A 17,203-nucleotide genomic window follows, 5' to 3' on the forward strand; every position below is an offset into this window, starting at 1 on the left:
GTGTCAAGACTGAAATTTTTTAACTTTTCTGATAGCCTCGCTTTCAGTCTTCTAGAAAAGTCCATTTCAATATGAAACTCTGAAAAATATGCGTTTTACATGATGAATTTTCAGCTTCGTTCCCATATCCACATGTCACAGCGCGTTTCAAGTCAGCCCTAGAAACGGGAGAACGAGGCCGAGAAGGGAGACTGAATCGAGAATCATTTGTTTCAATTTGGTACGTGTCACGGAATAATCTATAAACTACGCCGTCACATTTTTCTTTCCGTGGTTTCATTGTTTTATTACTTCTGAAAGGCAACACTCGATCCCTCGAGATTCACGCTTAGCGCATCAACCTTAAGTTACATAAATGGGCACTTAACAATTATCTAGGGCAAAAAAAGCAAATAAAAATCTCACCTGAAATTGTCCGAAAGGCGATGATAGGGGGGAAGAGGCGTTCTGCAAAGTTCATTCAACATGCTATCCAAGTCCGATGCCAAACTAGAAAGCAACTGAAACAATAACACATTATAAACTCCCGAAAAGGTTCCACCGAAATGAAACTGTTTACCAACATGCAAGAAAGAGCAGTAAGTTTATATTTTCCAAATTTTAACTTGTGTTAACATTTCAAGCAAACCCTTTTAGTTATAGAGCAGGCGCATATCATTCATTCCAATGTGTTTGGATAATTTTTATCTTTTACTTTAGATAAGAAGGATATCCTCCAACAACGGTGGTTGCCGTATTCCAGGCGATAAAGATGTGGATGTAACGGAGGTAGTATACTGGTAACCAAGGAATCTTAAAGGAAATGGGCTGTCGGTTGTTCTTATAATGAGAACATATATTGGCTACCTCAGTGACTATCAAAATTGTTACGGTCAAGAACTTGGTGTTAATGAAGCTGTGGTATCTCGTTCTGTAACTGAAGTTATTTCGCCATAAATAATTATTGGGGCCGAATAGTTTTTGATATTCCCATCTGCTTCAATTTCTTGTTTTTGAGGTCCTTTTTTATATTGATTTCATATTGCTCTTTTTATTAATAACCCTTATTAACAAGTCTAGTGGTACTTTTTACAAAACTGCGTCGGTTTTTGTTGAGTGCTAATTAACCCCTTTCATTTCAAGAACGAGAATCAGGAGCACAGTTAGTGTTCTCTCGTTCTCTCTTGCTGGTAAGGGCAAATATAAATTCTGAGAAATTGTAATCATTCTTTTTGAAAAAATACCGAAACCACCCCAAAATCTTAACCTTAGCGGATTAACATTAGATTAACCAGTCCAAATTTGTACCTACGCCAATGGTCTAGTTAATCGGTAGTAAGCTCAATTGACAAGTTCTGCATGAAGCCCATCTGGTACAGGCGCATCATTATAATTTAAGTAATTCACTAATCAATGAATTTCACTTCATTTCTCATGACGGGAGCAAGAACAATATTATTAAGATATGCTTAAAATTTTAACTCTGGAAATATAATAAACAACAAATAATTGCTCTTTATAAAATAAAATCCTATAAAAGATATTTTTAGTGAATTAACGTATAAGTTATTGGATTTCAATACTTCACTTCACTCAAAACCACGTTACATTTGTCTTCGAGATATAAATCACACCTACTCGTCATAGATATCGTGAAGTCATCAACAAACTGTTTTCTGTTTTCTCGAAGCCACACAAACTCTGTGAACCGTCAATATAAAATACTGGTTCTAATACAGAGCCCTGAAGGACGCCCGTTGTTACCATGGATGACTTCAACTTTATTTCCAGATGCAATAAAAGTCGTTGTAAAAATGCGTACTCAAACAACTGGGAGAAAACCATGGTGACTGTAACTGATCTGTAATTATTAATATTTATTTTCCTTCACAAACCGATAAATTTATCATCACATAAAACGAACGTTTATGTTTAAGCTTTTTGATGAGTAAACCGTATAGCTATATGGATTCCTCCTGCGTCGGTTTTTGCAAACGTTTCACCAATCATCCTGTTGACTGAAACTGGCTCACATTTTACTTGTACCTGCTTATATATTATTTGAGGGGCATAAACACATCGGATGATTGATTCCCATATTGGTGAAAGGTAAAGGCCTGATAGGTTGCTTATAGATATATAATATAACATATAATAACAAAAGTATCATAGATGTAGCGTTTTGGTTATAGATGGAAGGTGTCCAGAGCTTTCTTCTCAAAGGCTTCCATAGACTCTCGGATTTTTCGTTAGTGGAAGAATTGATTACATGCAAGAATTTTAATTTTATCGAATTAAATTTTATGTCCGGTTTCGTGATTGTGTTCGGCAACTGCTGATGAGTTTATTTGTCTTAGCCTTTAGGCTCTTTCATGTTCTTTGAATCTAGTAGATATTTTTCGTCTGGTTTCTCCAATGTATTCTTTGCCGCATATGCATGGAGTGCTGTAAACTCCTGGCATCTCAAATGGAATTTTGTCTTTGACGGATCGAAGATGTTGAAGGATTTTTGGACAAGTGGTATATCTGATTTTTGCAATACATTTCTTGAGAACTTTTGATATAAAGGACAACAGTGGCAAGTGTGGGATGCTTTCGGCCTCATTGCTATTGGAAGGTTGTAGTGAAGTGTATTTTGTGATGGAACGCTTAATATCATTAATGTGGAAATTTTTGAGAGAAGAGCATAGGTAAGGTGTTTTAATTCTGGCTTCAGTGACTCGGGCTGAGATAGTTTTACGGCTCTGTAAACAACAGAGTTGATAACTGATGATTTTTGAACCGGATTGTGATGTGACAATGCATTAAGGTATCGGTCTGTGTGCGTAGGTTTTCTGTTGATAAGAATATCTAAGAATGGGAGGTTATTATTAGGTTCTAATTCAATGGTAAAACGTATGTAGGGTAAATGTCTAAGAAAATCTACTAAGGATTATTGACCATGAGGCAAATAACAAAAGTATCATAGACGTAGCGTTTCCATAATTTTGGTTTTAGATGGAAGGTGTCCAGAGCTTCAAAGGCTTCCATAAATATATTCACAATGACTGGTGATAGTTCCTGATGTTGTTCCTGATGTTTATTCAAAAATGTGACCGTTATAAGAAAAGGTTTGGTTCCAGATTCTTGGATTTTAATATATCTGAAATGATGTTCAGAGATTCAGGCACAGGGACTTTAGTAAACCGAAACTAACCAGAATATCTTGTGCATCTAATGTAATGCTTTTTAATTGTTCGATGAAGTGAAAGGAATTAAGTAGGAAACCATCAGTTTTCCCTGTAAATGGTTGTAATAAGGACGCTACAGAATATGTTGGAGAACCAATGGTGCTGGCAAATAGGTAATCCTGGTTTGTGAATCTTTGGTTTTATCGATTTCTATAGACTCTCGGATTTTTCGTTAGTAGAAGAATTGATTACATGCAAGAATTTTATTCCATAAAAACAAAATTCCACCATGTAATCAATTCTGCTACCGACGAAAAATCCGAGAGTCTATAGAAATCTATAAACAACCTAACAATCTTAACCGCGACTCTGTCACCAATTTGGGAATCAGTCATCCGAGACAGTGTTTATGGCCCTCTATTAGCACCGCCCCTTTCAAACAAAATATAAGCAGGTACAGAGTAAAATGCGAGCCAGTTTCAGTCAAACTCTGAAGAAGCCAACAGGATGATTGGCGAAACGTGAGCAAGTTTGACTCACCGAAAACCGACGCATTACGAATCCAGAAGTAGTGTGGAAATTTCTTCTAAAAATTAAGTCTAGTGGTATTTCAAATGTTGCCCCGTTTCTTCTTTTAATTTCAATTTAATTGAGGATACGGATGATACTCTGAAATCAACAAAAAATATTTTTTTTAATTTTACATTTTAAAGTAAAACATCCCGAATTTCCTAAATATATTAGAGACTTGTGTACGTTGAGCTGGGGAATATTCAAAATTCCGACAGTACTGCAATCCGAACACATATTTCACGGCAAATGGCTTTTCGCAGGACATTTTGATGGGCCAATAAAATGCGCGGCATTTACATTAAATGCACATATGGCCGCAAGTGGCGTCCATTGCCGAGTAATTAAGGGGGGGAGGCGATGTTTTCTCCCGCCACCCGTCCGCCTCCTGCGGTGAAGGAAAGGGTTGTGTTTGCGAACGGCCCAACGGACAATTTTCCGCTTTAAACAACAACGTGCAACACTGAGCGGTCCATGATGAAAATTTCAAACCAACATTGAACAAACAAGATTGTTCTTGCCGATAATGAGAAACCCAATATCATCTAATTCAATTAGTACTTAAATGATTTTTAAACGGATATTAAAAAAGCTGTCTTGTTGAGAAAATAATAACAACAAACAACCATATAACACAAAATCATATAATTAGAGCGCAATAAATAAAGCTGCTTGAAAAGCGGGATTTATGAAGTTTTTTTTACTGTTTAATTGTTTTGTTAAGAATTACTGTTTAAAACTTGTTATAACTATTATTTTTCCCAGTTTTTTAATTTTATGTTATTTCAGCTAATGCATACAAATGTACCGCGTATCCCATTTTGGGCACTTTTGTGGGATATCCCGGTTATTTTTTGCAATAGAACGTTGCTGTATACGAGACACTGTGCTACTTTTTTCTGAAATTAAAGATGCCGTCAACAAAATTATTTTGAGACTAGTCTCGTATCTCAGTTGTCTTTTAAGTTATTGAAGAGTGGCGTGTTTTTTTTACTTGCTCTAACCGTTTGGTAGTTATGAAGCAAATATATGCATTTTTAAATGGAACCCTATGTATATTATTTTTTGAACTTTTTACAGATATAGATCAGTATAAAGTTGTTTTGAAAATTAAACTCAAAATTTAATTTTTTCCTATTTTATTTTATTTGTAAATAAACATAAATATACAATTTTGAACATACAAGAAACTTAGTAGTTTAAATTTCAGTTATTTAAATATGTTTTACGTTATGAACTACTATTTGAAATAATTTTCAATTTATTATAGTCCATTATTACATTAATTAATACGAAATAACATTATATCTAAAGAATATTAACATAGTATGGTGCCTAAAACTGTTGTTCAGATTGGAGACCATTTTCTCGAATGCAAAACTCGCACATTTTTTTTATTTTTTTAATGGCATTTAAAAGAATTATTACTCTCCTTCGTAGAGTTTCGAAAGTTAAATCAATTGCCCCTCGAAGTTCTGCTACAGACGCGTATCGCGTTTTATACACTTCATTTTACATATATCCCCGTAAAAAGAAATCTAAAGCTGAAAGATAGGAGATCGTGAATGCAACTTTGTGTATGCGTAACCTGTTATATACATTGTATGTTTACTTCGAAAACTCATGTTGACAACTTTAAATGTATTGTTTATACTAGTTGAAAAGTTGTCATATGGATTATTAATGACAAAAAAAGTTTCTCAATAAACGTTTGCCAAGCATGATGCAATATTTATAAGCTAAAACATGAACATAAATGTAATCCCTGTATAACACGTGTGGTTTTAAAACCCCAATAATCCCGCTTCCGCTTCTGTTGCATGGGGATGCAATCGATTCATAACATTAATATTTTATATCCGTACTCAAACCACGACGCTTTGGTTTACCCTATTAAATGGCAATAATGCAGAAAGCAATATGTATTTGGGAATACAAAGGATTGTGCTTCTTCGTCATCAAATTTGAGGCAAGATGTTGCGGATGATGGATGATATTAAATTACTTGGGTTCTGTACAGAATCTATTTCATAATTTGTTAGATTTGAGTTTAATTTCAAACGTCTCGACGCAAGGAGATATTTGTCAGCTACTGAAACGGCACAATGGCAATATAATAACAATTCGCGGCCGACTCTCGTAGATATCTGTTCCGTAAAATTTATGGCCGCAATACAATAATAAAGGAATGCCGTTAGAGCAAGATCGAATGGCAAGAATGTGCGCTTGGGGAACTACTGTAAATCTATTTGTAAGTTATGTCAGAAAGCACGAAATGGCCTCCACAAGATCCTGGTTTGCCACTTCCAGATGTGACAATTTTAAAGATTTACGTGCTTGACACAAATTTAAAATTTGGGAAGCAAACTGTATAAAATTTTTAACATTAATGTGTGTAAGTGCGTGTATATGCGCAACATTTACAAGGTTGTGGTTTTCTCAATCCTGTTCTACCTTTTCGCGAAGATTATTTAGAATTTACTACACAAGGTAAATTTAAGAATTAGTTATATCGTAACGGAAAAACGCTTTATGCAATATTTTTTTGACATAGAACTTAATAATAAACCCTCTAACATTTACTTTTACAATAAACATATGGTTTTTCATTTAGATTAATTTCAGTCTATGTGGGAAAATAGTTCAGTGGGTGAGATCACCTTTTTTAATTTTATTATATTAGAAATTTTAAACCCAGGTCACTGTTACTTTAATTTTTGCTAGATTTTTGTGCGATTCCTGAATAAGTTACGTTAAAAACATTATTTCAGACCCTTTACAAATGTTTAAGACGTATTGCACAAGAAAGAAGAAATAAAACAGACAATGACTGAATCAATGATGAAACGAAGGATTATTAAGAAACGAAAAATCTATTGGATTGGATATATCTTCAACTCATAACCTTAAGCTTAATGCGAATAAGACGGTGACATGTTATTTGGACCCCGAAAACAAGTAGATAATATAAAAAATCATCAAAAGTTGATGCGATGACATAGAGTTTAAAACAAGCAAAAGATCTGGGGCTTGGATGGATACTAACCTAGGATTCACAAAACATGTCAATTAGCTCTGTCGATGCTTATATGGATTGCTTAAGAAACAGAGTCGAAAGCATAAATTTTTGAAAAACCTTTAACTTCTCAACTTTACTTACAAAACGTTAAAAAAGAATTATCAGTCTTATTTGTCTAAAAAGCTTGTATCTTTTAGGAAACTAAATAGTATTAATATAAGAAAAAAGTTTATAAGGACTGCGAATGTTTAGATAGATTGTATAAAAAATGTTCAGCTTAAAAGCACGCTTTGGGTGAGACGGTCAATTTTGCAGTTTTTTTTCCTGATTAAATTGTAACATTTATTGCTTTTTAATAAAATAAAGATACAGTAATAATAATAATAATAATAATAATAATAATGTGGGATCGTCACATCAAAAGCGCAAAAAGCTCCTGCTGGCACCTCTGTGTCTTAATAATGATGATGTTAAATGATTTTCCCTTTAGGTTTTTATTTTATACTATTTAAAAAAACATGGGCCGATTCTCCCAGACTTACTCTATATTCATCGGTAGGTTGAAATAAACTAAATTTACGCTGCTGATAAGTATATGATACCTCTTTAATGTAGTCCATAAATGGCATCAAAATGCTCTTGTCAGCAAGCAATTTTTTCAAGAAAAGTGGGAATACTGGGAATATTTTTTACGAAAATTGATTACTAAAATAAACAATGAAAATACAGAGAAAATAAATTTAACAAAATTAACTTTTTTTTGTTAAATGCGTTCTTTAAAAACTTCCTAGACTTTTAACATAATTACATTTTCATTTCGAAATTCTGTGCTAATTAACCCCTTTCATTTCAAGAACGATATTCAGGAGCACATTTAGTGTTCGTCATTCTCCCTTGCTGGTAAGGGCAAATATAAATTCCGAGAAATTGTAATCATTCTTTAAGAAAAAATACCGAAATCACTCCAAAATCTTAAGTTCTGCCCATCTGGTACAGAGGCATCATTATAATTTAAGTTATCCACTAATCAATCAAATTCACTTCATTTCCCATGACGGAAGCAAGAACAATATTACCAAGATATTCTTAATCGTTTAACTCTGGCAACATAATAAACAACAAATAATTGTTTAAACATTTGCCCGCCCTCCAAATTTTTTCAACATTTCAAAATGCCAAATCGTTCTAGGTTTTAAGGATCGCATGATTTTTCGCATATTTTTTCAAACTTTGACTTATAAAATGTATACAGGATGCCGCCCATTTTTATTACTGATTCTTTTCCTATATATGGCAATGAGAGAAGTGGAGGCTCATGCTCGAATATTTGAATATTTATATTTTAATCTCTTCTGAACTGTTTAATCGTTTTGGTTAGTTAGTTAAAATTTTATAAAGTCGTTTTTTTTAAATAGCCTGCTTAAAATAACTTTATAAATAAATAAATAAATAAATTTATATTTGCAAAAATGACTTACCTGGATGTAAAGGCTGGATGTCGAAGAGCGCCGGGATCTTCTAAAATGTATGACATTATTCATATTCTGAAACAATTAAAAAAAAAGGCAAATCAGACCTTTAAAATTTAAAATAACACAAAAAAGTCACTTATTATTTGTATAAAAACAGAATTTCGAGAATACATTTAATTGTAGGATTCCCTGTACATATCAAGGAATGGAAACAGAAAAATTCAACGAAGTATGAAGTTTGCGGAACACGGTCGGATGACAACGCACAATGGAGAGAAAATGTATCGTCGCCAAGGTGGCTGACAAATTCCAAATACAATAAAATATATTTCATAAATAGGTACGTCCGGAGACATTTCTTTAAAATTCTTGCACATCCAGGCCATATATAAACGTACTATTATATCACTCACAATAGTTTCAACGAAGGCTTCCTAGTGAAATGTGAAACGCAGTAAATTCGTTATCATGACAAGTTTGTGGCGACGTGTACTAGTAATAGTTCTGATGTGCCTTTATTGTGGAGCAGATGGAATTTCGAATTCTAAAAGCCACGTAACTATTTTTTCATTTGTGATATTTAATATTTGGTGACGTTAGATCACTGGAAACATCTAAGATCATAATAAACTTGCGTGCACAGAAAACGACCCATTGTAAACTTTTTGACTTCAATTTTATTTTTATTTTTTTGGAAACTACTGATCAAATAAAAAAATACTGTTTGAAAGACAATTTAATATGGTTTAATACGAGCTTAAATTGATTAACATTTATTTCTGATTTTTCGGTTTAGCATAGTAAAATAACTGGACGAGTCAAATTAGCATTTTTTATTACTAAACACAAATAGGGTTATTGACAATTAGCAACTCAATACTTATTTTTTAATAATAAATTTTTTAATATGACCTCCTCTTGCCCTTCTAACATCTCTTACTCGATTGTGCATAGATCTAGTCACTCGCTATTGTTTCTTGTGTTCTCTTCCTTTACTGCAACATTAAGCTCTGGTATCGAAGTTGTGGTAGGAAGTCGAATGTGATCACATTTGATAAAGACACGAAACAGTTGTCATATCGAAATATATATAATTTCGTGAAAATTTGAACTTTTAGTTCTTATTTATTTTCTTAAATGGATTTTCATCAAGTAAAAGCCACTTCAGTTCAAGATCAGCACTGTTGACAAATTCAAACTCATGCTAAAGTATATTAAATTGTTTTCCAATTAGCGTGTTTATTTAATGAGTCAGATAAACAGTTTTTAGAAAAAAAAAACCAAAGTCAACAAAGTCAAAAATTTACAGTGGGCCGTTATGCTAGACCGTTTTTCTAAAAGCAGAATCTTTCGTAAAAAATATTTTATTTTCAAATCAACCTACACTAGTTTGTTGATTTACAATAATCAAATTCTGACCTTTTTAATATGGTGCTTAATTAATTATATTATTTTTTTGCAGAGTTTACTTACAAACGAAGAAAGGCGGGGTGTTGATCTAGAAAACGAGATAATAACAAAACAAAGAGACCAGATGGCTTCGGAGGCCAAACAAAAAAGAGGCCTTTGCTGTAATGGACCAAACAGATACCCCGAACGCTACCCAGAAAACTCTCACGGAGGTGGTAAAGTATATCAATTCGCATAAAAATTCTTAAAACAAACGAAAACAACTAATTGTGATTTATTCCGTCCCATGGGTCTGGTATAAACCTGAAATCACTTTTACGCGAAAAGTCAATTTCAGAAAGTAGAGCTCTGTGTCATTTAAATCATGTTTTCTGCTTACTGACGGAGTCGATTTTCAAAAAAGTTGTTACTTAATTATTCGTGAAAAAAAAACGGTACTAGGATAAGCTTGGTTAAAAACAAAGATAACTAATATAACATAACAGGCTTTTATTGAGAAAATTTTCGATATTCCAGGTGTTTATTTCTACAGATCTTACGACTTTTGCTTCAGTTTATCTCTAGGACTAACCAATTGCAATTATTATTGTTTGTTCCACAGGTATCGACTATCCACCAACGGGAATTGATGGTGGTAGATACTCTCATTCCAGACCAGAAGCAAGCGGGCCAGGTTTAGGCGCGTATGGCCCTGCAGGTCCCTCGGGTTAGATTCAAATAACGAAAAATTTCAAGGAATACCCAATTCGTTTTATATTTAGGACACTCTCCCGCATATAACGGTGTGAGGCCACATTATCCAGCCAGCGCACATGGCTACTATGACGGCCCCAGCGGATATGGTTCTTCTTATGAGCATCCGCCACCCTACGCACCTCCTTACGAGGAGGAATATCATGTACAGCACAATGAAGGACACGGCGGAGGTGGTGCAATGGGCAATTATAAGGTAATTATAAAAACAACTGATATATCACACTTACCATAATGGTTCCTTTATTCCTGCAATAATAGTATAATATGCAACATATTGATAAAATTACTCGAAAACTCGCTTATTAAACCCAAGCTTCGTTTCGCACCGTTCGTGCCAAAACAAATTTCTGACTAAAGAGGCGTTTACGCAACTTGAGGCAAAATATTCCATTTTCTACGACCATTATTTTTTGGAAAAAACAACACGAATACATCCACTGAGTGACTTGTGACGTGACCATCACAACTGACAAACGTCAAAATATGTGTATCTGATAGATAAAAACGCCTGATCACTGACTGGACATTTTAGATTTTAGATTTTTTTAGATTTTAGATTTTAGATTAGGAAATAGAGAAAATATCTCTTTGTCAACATAAGGGAGGATAAAAAGGTGGTAGTGATATTAATTACACATCTTAATACTTAATATTTCAACATTTTCATTACTATGTCCAAAAAATACTTCCTCACACATATGTTGCCTCTGTAGTCGTATTTAAACTACAAGTTTGTTATAGCTCGATTTTTTTTTGCATTTGGAATGAGAGCGTGGTTGGAAAGGAACATATTGAAATGCTATCATTTTTACTAATATTGAAACGTAACAATATAGTTGGAAAAGAGTGAAAATCTCAATCAAAATCCTTTTTAATTAAACCAAGTATACTTTACAAAATTATCGGAAATGTTTGAAAATTTCGATCAAAATCTTTCACGTGTAATAGAAAGAAATGGGCAAAACGGTGATTAAATATTTTTAATCGGTTTTTGACAATCAGAAATATTATTTTAATAAATATTTAGAAATTTTTTCAAATCAAAATCTTATTAAAACACTTTGTGTAGGTTGCGTCGAACAAAAAAAAAAGTCGTATAGAAATAAGTTGATTATGACGAATGTTTTGATTATAACGACTAATGGGCGTTAATAGTTACATTAAAAATAAACCAAAATCATAATAATGAATTACTTAAAAATATATGGACTTCTCCAGAGGTATGGTCTGTTCATAGATATAAGAAAGTGACCAACTTACTTTTGAATGGGATTATCCAAGGGTGGTCATTAACATACAATGCAACAAGATTATTACCTAAAGTTTCGGAATTTAAATTCAGGTAAAATTGTGGTCCGTAATAGAACATAATTTTATACCTACCTGTGTTTAATATTCTTTGGTTTGGTATACTACTTAGTTTAAGTTTATTAGTAATCATTTGTATTTCGTGTGTAAGACAGCGTGTGTTGAATGGTGTGCGAATTATGGAAAATATGTGCGAGTCTAGTGTATCGGAGGAGATACTCCCGCCCAAATGTAGAAAACACTATTCTATTGAGATTAAGAAAGTTATAAACAATGTTTATTTGACTCTCTTTGGACGTGGTGCCAGTAAGCAAGCATCTTTAGAAGAAACGGCCACATTGACGAAAATTCCGATAACATCTGTATGGAAAATTGTGAATAATCCCATTTCAGCGACGAAAAAAGCCCGATAAGCTTCCGTTTTAATAACAAACATACAAATCGCGCCAATGAGTTGGAAACCTTTAAGTAATACGGATTTACCGAGAAAAGATAGGGACTATCAATTTAAATTGCTCAACAGTAACGCAACATATTTACGTCATTCGACGGATATTTTAATAGTACACTTCCTAAATCGTTTACTTTTCTCTTCAACCGAAGCAGGTCGTATTTTGTTCAAAAAAGCAGTGGCAGGACGTCGAACGTATTGTTCCTGAGTTCCTAGAAAATAAATTATATTCGGAAAAAAAATTGATTTCAATATTAGATAACAAAAACAACAGCAACCATATGAGCTACAATTAAACGAGGTCATGTTTTCTTTTTTTGTTTTTAATTAAAAAACACGCCTGTTTTAGAGTTACTATGACAACATCCACAACCCGAGAAATCTGTAGCCTTTTAAATATTGTCAGTGAAGTCGAATTAAACTGGAACGGCAACTTCCTTATTGAAAAGTGACGCAAATTGTGCAATAAAAAAAGTAATGAGGATTGTTGCCTTTGTCTTGCGCATTGATGCAGCGTGATTAAAAAAATATGCGCCAATGCTCTGCGGGAGATTCGTCATAGAAAAAGTAGGCAAAAGTTTCATGTAAATGTAGTTCCGGAAATGCCAAGTTACAGGGTGTTCATATAAAAAAACAGATTTGCGAAAATCATAGACTAGATGGAAATTAAACTGATGTTGATTATTTCAAAATTTTGCTTTGTGTTAATTTTGAAGAAATAATTTTATTGTGACGAAGGGTCTATTTTTCCATCGCAGACGATGCAAGATAGGAAAACAACTCTGGTGTTTTAGTTTTTGTTGCCTATTCAAAGCAAATAACAAAAATTGCAAAATAGTATTCTTTCAGATAACTCTCGGGATAGTACTGGACTTAACACTTTTAATCTAGTTGAAGCAAAATTAGCCCTTTATCATTATAAATGAAGTTGCTAAATTTCAACAAAATCGGACAAAAAATGTAACATATTGTAAAAAGGCAGTTCTTTTTTCAAAATATTTAATACCCAGTATCTTGAAAGGGATCTACCCTAGCCAAGCTTTGGCGGCTTTTCGAAACATCCTGTATAATAATATTAATAATAATGCTTTTATTTTCTATACGGACAAATGCTTTTACAATTTGTATAGGAGTTGTCAATTGAAAAAAAAGTTTATAATAACAAGTACAGACCAAATGTACCACTACAACAAACAGTAATCTTCTTTTATCTTTGGCGAAAGAAATATGAATTTTGTTTTGCTGGAAAAGAATGAGTAAAATTGTTTTTTATTCTTGGGGTTTAATTACTTCATTAACCGATAAATGTTCTTACTGAAATTGTTATTTGAGGGTCAAAGAAAATTTTCTATAAATATTTACATAAAATACTTACTAACTTACTAAAGTTTTAAAAATATATACATTGATAAGAAAATAACAGTATGCATTTGTCGGGAGTATTAGTTACCAAAAAAACAAGTATTTCCCTAAAGGAAAAAAATTTTAAACATTTTTTTCAAATTGTTGCCAAAATACTGATTTATTTTTATTTCTAAATAGTACGCAAACATATACTTTATTTTATTATTATTTATTGATTTATTTTATATATTATTTATATTATTATTTTATTTTTAGTTTATTACAAACCTGCTGGGTTATGATTTCTATTATTTATATGCAACACAAGAATTGACTATTTAAAAAAATGTTTATTAATTAACACCAGCATAAAATTATCATTAGATGGTCGGCGTCCAAAATAGTCTAAATTTATCACACTCGCTTTGTTCAAACAAGGATAAAAGATTAAAATAATTTCACAAAGTGCATTTTAGCAAATAATTTAATCTCAAAAAACCCATACAAAATTGCGTGACCAATTGTAAATTAATTTTTGGTCTTGTCATTTCGATCGTTATTAAACAGTACGATTTTTTCCAGAGTCTCGCATTGAAAAAACTGCTGCTGCCATTGGCAGGATTGGCTATCATAGGAGTCGCAGCGTCGATCTCACACAATCCCGTTCTTCTTCAATTGGGGACATTGAAAGGCCGGAAAAGGAGGTCCGCAGTCTTTGAGAAAGTTTATCCGATGAATCCTAAAGTCCGACGTGTCCAAACAAATCGTTAGGATTATTGATTCACTTAAACTTTAAATTATTTTGTGACGCCTTAGCTTTAGAGTCAAGTTTAAATATTTACAGAATTTAAGTTTTGGTGAAATTTTTATTATTCCTTCTTTGTTATGGACTGTATATTGAAAATTCGTGAAAATCTGAACTTTTAGTTCTTATTTATTTTGATAAATGGATTTTCCTTAAGTAAAAGCCACCTCAGTTCAATTGATAGAAACGGTGTCAGGACATGCAAACTGTGAATAGTTTCCCGAAAGACGGCAACATTCTAATAAATGTTTTTAGAGTTCGTTTCCCACAAAAGGTTGAAATTCAAGTTTTTACGTAACCAAGTTCTTTGCTAGGGCATCCAGTATTTTATTCATGGGAAATTGATACAATGCTAGTTTACGCATCCTCAGCAGTTGAGATCAACGCATTTTATTATCATCTGCTGATCACTTTAACTTGGTTAGTTGTTAGTCGTCGAATTTATATGTGTACTTGCTGCTGTAAAATAGTATTGTATCAAACAGTTTTTTCTAAATGGAATATTTCTTATATGGTATTTGTAGTAAAAAATAGGAGTATCTAAAAACTATTATTGGGACATTTTTGTAAGAAACATTTTTTTAATTAAATTACTGCAACTTTGACAATACCTGATGACACACGAAATTCAATGAATTCTGTTCAGTTTATTTCGGACAATGATTTGTGAATTTTGCCAATGGTTTCTTCGTAGAATGCCAATCCATAAAGGAAATGAGATGATCATTATGGGTGAAATATATTTCAATTATTTTTCAGATGGTATGCTGAGATAATATAGTGGCTCTACTACGGTAAAAAGTGATGGGCCGCAGGTGGCTATGATATTTTCGTAGAGAATGTACGGATCTTTTGGGCATGCGTCACCCCCCATATGTCTGTGTATCTACATTGCCGTAATTTTTCTGGAAAATTGATTAATTTTTATAAGAACATCGATCTCTGAAATCCGAATATAAACAGTCTGTGCCCTGTGTTAATATCTCCGTACCGTACTCACAAACTTGTATAATTTCTGTTTTCAATACTTTGTTCTTTTACAAGCCTAAGAAATACGCAACTCCTGTCTATAGGAGGTGGTTCTTGAACATTTTTTCAATTTAAATGCTTCTTGTGCGATTCTACCATCTCAAAGTTATTTCAATGGAGGATAGACCTACGAATTTATGAAAGCTAACACTTAGCGCTGATTTAAAAGCAAAAAAAATCGTAAGAAATAGCTTACATGAACGAATACGTGTAGAAATTGCATCGTATCTACAGGGCTTAAAGAACAAAAACGCCAAATTAATTACAGAATTATACGACGCTAATAACTTAACTCCTTTTTTACAGGAAAATTTAATAGGACTTCCGACATATTTTGAGAAAATATTGCCGTAAAAATGCCGCATCCAAACATGGACGATCTGTCAGCGGCCATGTTGTTTGTTGAAAGCCGCAAGGTCTTATGGGTCTTATGGTTAAAAACTAAATTTTAATTCTCCCGCATGCACACGTTGAATTGGCCTTCTCAAAAAAAAATTACATAGTTCCTTCATGAGTTCCTGTACTATCAGCATAGGCAGGGCCTCTATATGTCGAGTAGCCATATGCGAGATACAGTGAACGGCTAAAATATGGAACAAATTCATTTAAAAATCAAGTATTGGATTTCAAGAAAAATGCTCGCACACGTTCATCATAATTTTGTCTCGCCCATTTTTTGCAGTAAACAGAGAATATAAAAAGTGGAGATCCTTCTTTTCCTTTTTTAAAATAAATCTTAAATCGTCACCATTATATTAATTTAATTTGGGAAAGTTCGTAACTTGTCACCATTACATTCCTGCCAGTAAAGGAAGTGAATATGGAGCATCTAAATGAAACTCAAAGAATTGAAATTTTAATTTTTATTGGATATACAGACAAAATGAGAAGTTTGTAATTGGTTTAGGGCAAAATATCCAGAAACGCCCATTACAAGATCCACAGTCATTAAAATTGAGAGAAAATTTATAAAAACAGGGCATGCTAAAGATATTATTGTATTAGGTGTTGAAATCCTTTCAAAACATTACTCAGGATATTTTCATTAATTTGCCTTATTTCGTATATAATTCTAAATTATAAATAATCTAAATTTTTCGGTTTTTCCGTATACACTTTTGGTTTTAAATATCAACAGAGGAAAAAATCCAGTGGAGTGATATTTGAAGATCTTGCAGGCCATTCTATTGATCCCCTTCTACCAATCCACTTTCTGGGGAATACAGCATTTAAATATTCACGCACTTTTAGAGCAAAATGGGGCGGAGCGGAAACCAAGTCTGTCTATTTGGAATAAATTGTAAATATTGGGTTCCAGTAATATTTTGATCGAAGAAATGAGGTCCAATCATTTTATTATTCAAAATCTCTGCACAAACAGTTATTTTTTGTGCACGCGTACAGTTTTGTTTATTTGCCGTACCATTCAAACAAAACGTGGCTTCATAATTAAATAGTATTTTACGATTAAAAAATTGATTTAACTTGCATATTTCCATCATAATTTAAAAAACTGTCCTGTGCGATCGGAAAAAATTTTCTTGGTTCAGCTCGACCGATACCTTTCTTCTATTTATAAACACAAATCACTTCGTTGGCTAATATCAATATTTGAAGCAACTTCGGAAGATGCACGATGAACGTTTTTGGACGATATGTCCGTGGACGATCTCTTACATACTCTGCTTCCATAAATTTTATCTCATTTGGACGCACTGTGAATCTTGTAATTTGTCTCCAGATCCAATAAAATTTAAAATTCCAATTCTTTGGATTTTATTTAGATGCGCCATATTTATTTTCTTTACTGACAGAAACGTAATTGTGACAATTTAAGAACTTTACTGGTACCAGCATTTTTTATTCTTTTGCTCATCAAAATTTAGAGCG

General features: G+C 32.9%; 2 protein-coding genes across 6 annotated transcripts in view; one reads left to right on the plus strand and one right to left on the minus strand.

Moving 5' to 3' along the window:
• Nucleotides 1-17,203, minus strand: part of LOC132705304 (protein sprint) — a 298,697-nt gene that overhangs the window by 280,099 nt on the left and 1,395 nt on the right. For both annotated transcript variants that reach the window (XM_060675810.1, XM_060675809.1), the window contains exons 2-3: nt 8,217-8,282; nt 406-500 (exon numbers count right to left, since the gene is read on the minus strand). In XM_060675810.1, coding sequence (XP_060531793.1) covers nt 406-500; nt 8,217-8,279 — 158 coding nt within the window. In that variant the 5' untranslated portion in view covers nt 8,280-8,282. The remainder of the gene's footprint in view (nt 1-405; nt 501-8,216; nt 8,283-17,203) is intronic.
• LOC132705315 (uncharacterized) lies at nt 500-15,570 on the plus strand. 4 transcript variants are annotated; one of them, XM_060675830.1, is made up of 6 exons: nt 500-768; nt 8,394-8,550; nt 9,673-9,835; nt 10,222-10,326; nt 10,382-10,569; nt 14,062-15,570. In XM_060675830.1, the coding sequence occupies exons 3-6, from the start codon at nt 9,745-9,747 to the stop codon at nt 14,248-14,250; spliced, it is 573 nt and encodes a 190-aa protein (XP_060531813.1). In that variant the 5' UTR covers nt 500-768; nt 8,394-8,550; nt 9,673-9,744; the 3' UTR covers nt 14,251-15,570. The 4 variants fall into 4 exon arrangements, with proteins under 4 accessions (XP_060531813.1, XP_060531816.1, XP_060531815.1 ...); XM_060675833.1 differs by having other exon boundaries at nt 9,673-9,832; XM_060675832.1 differs by lacking the exon at nt 500-768 and adding an exon at nt 3,505-5,970.

This window comes from Cylas formicarius, unplaced genomic scaffold (genome assembly GCF_029955315.1).
Source record: "Cylas formicarius isolate icCylForm1 unplaced genomic scaffold, icCylForm1.1 PGA_scaffold_7__23_contigs__length_41026272, whole genome shotgun sequence".
Lineage (NCBI taxonomy): Eukaryota > Metazoa > Arthropoda > Insecta > Coleoptera > Brentidae > Cylas > Cylas formicarius.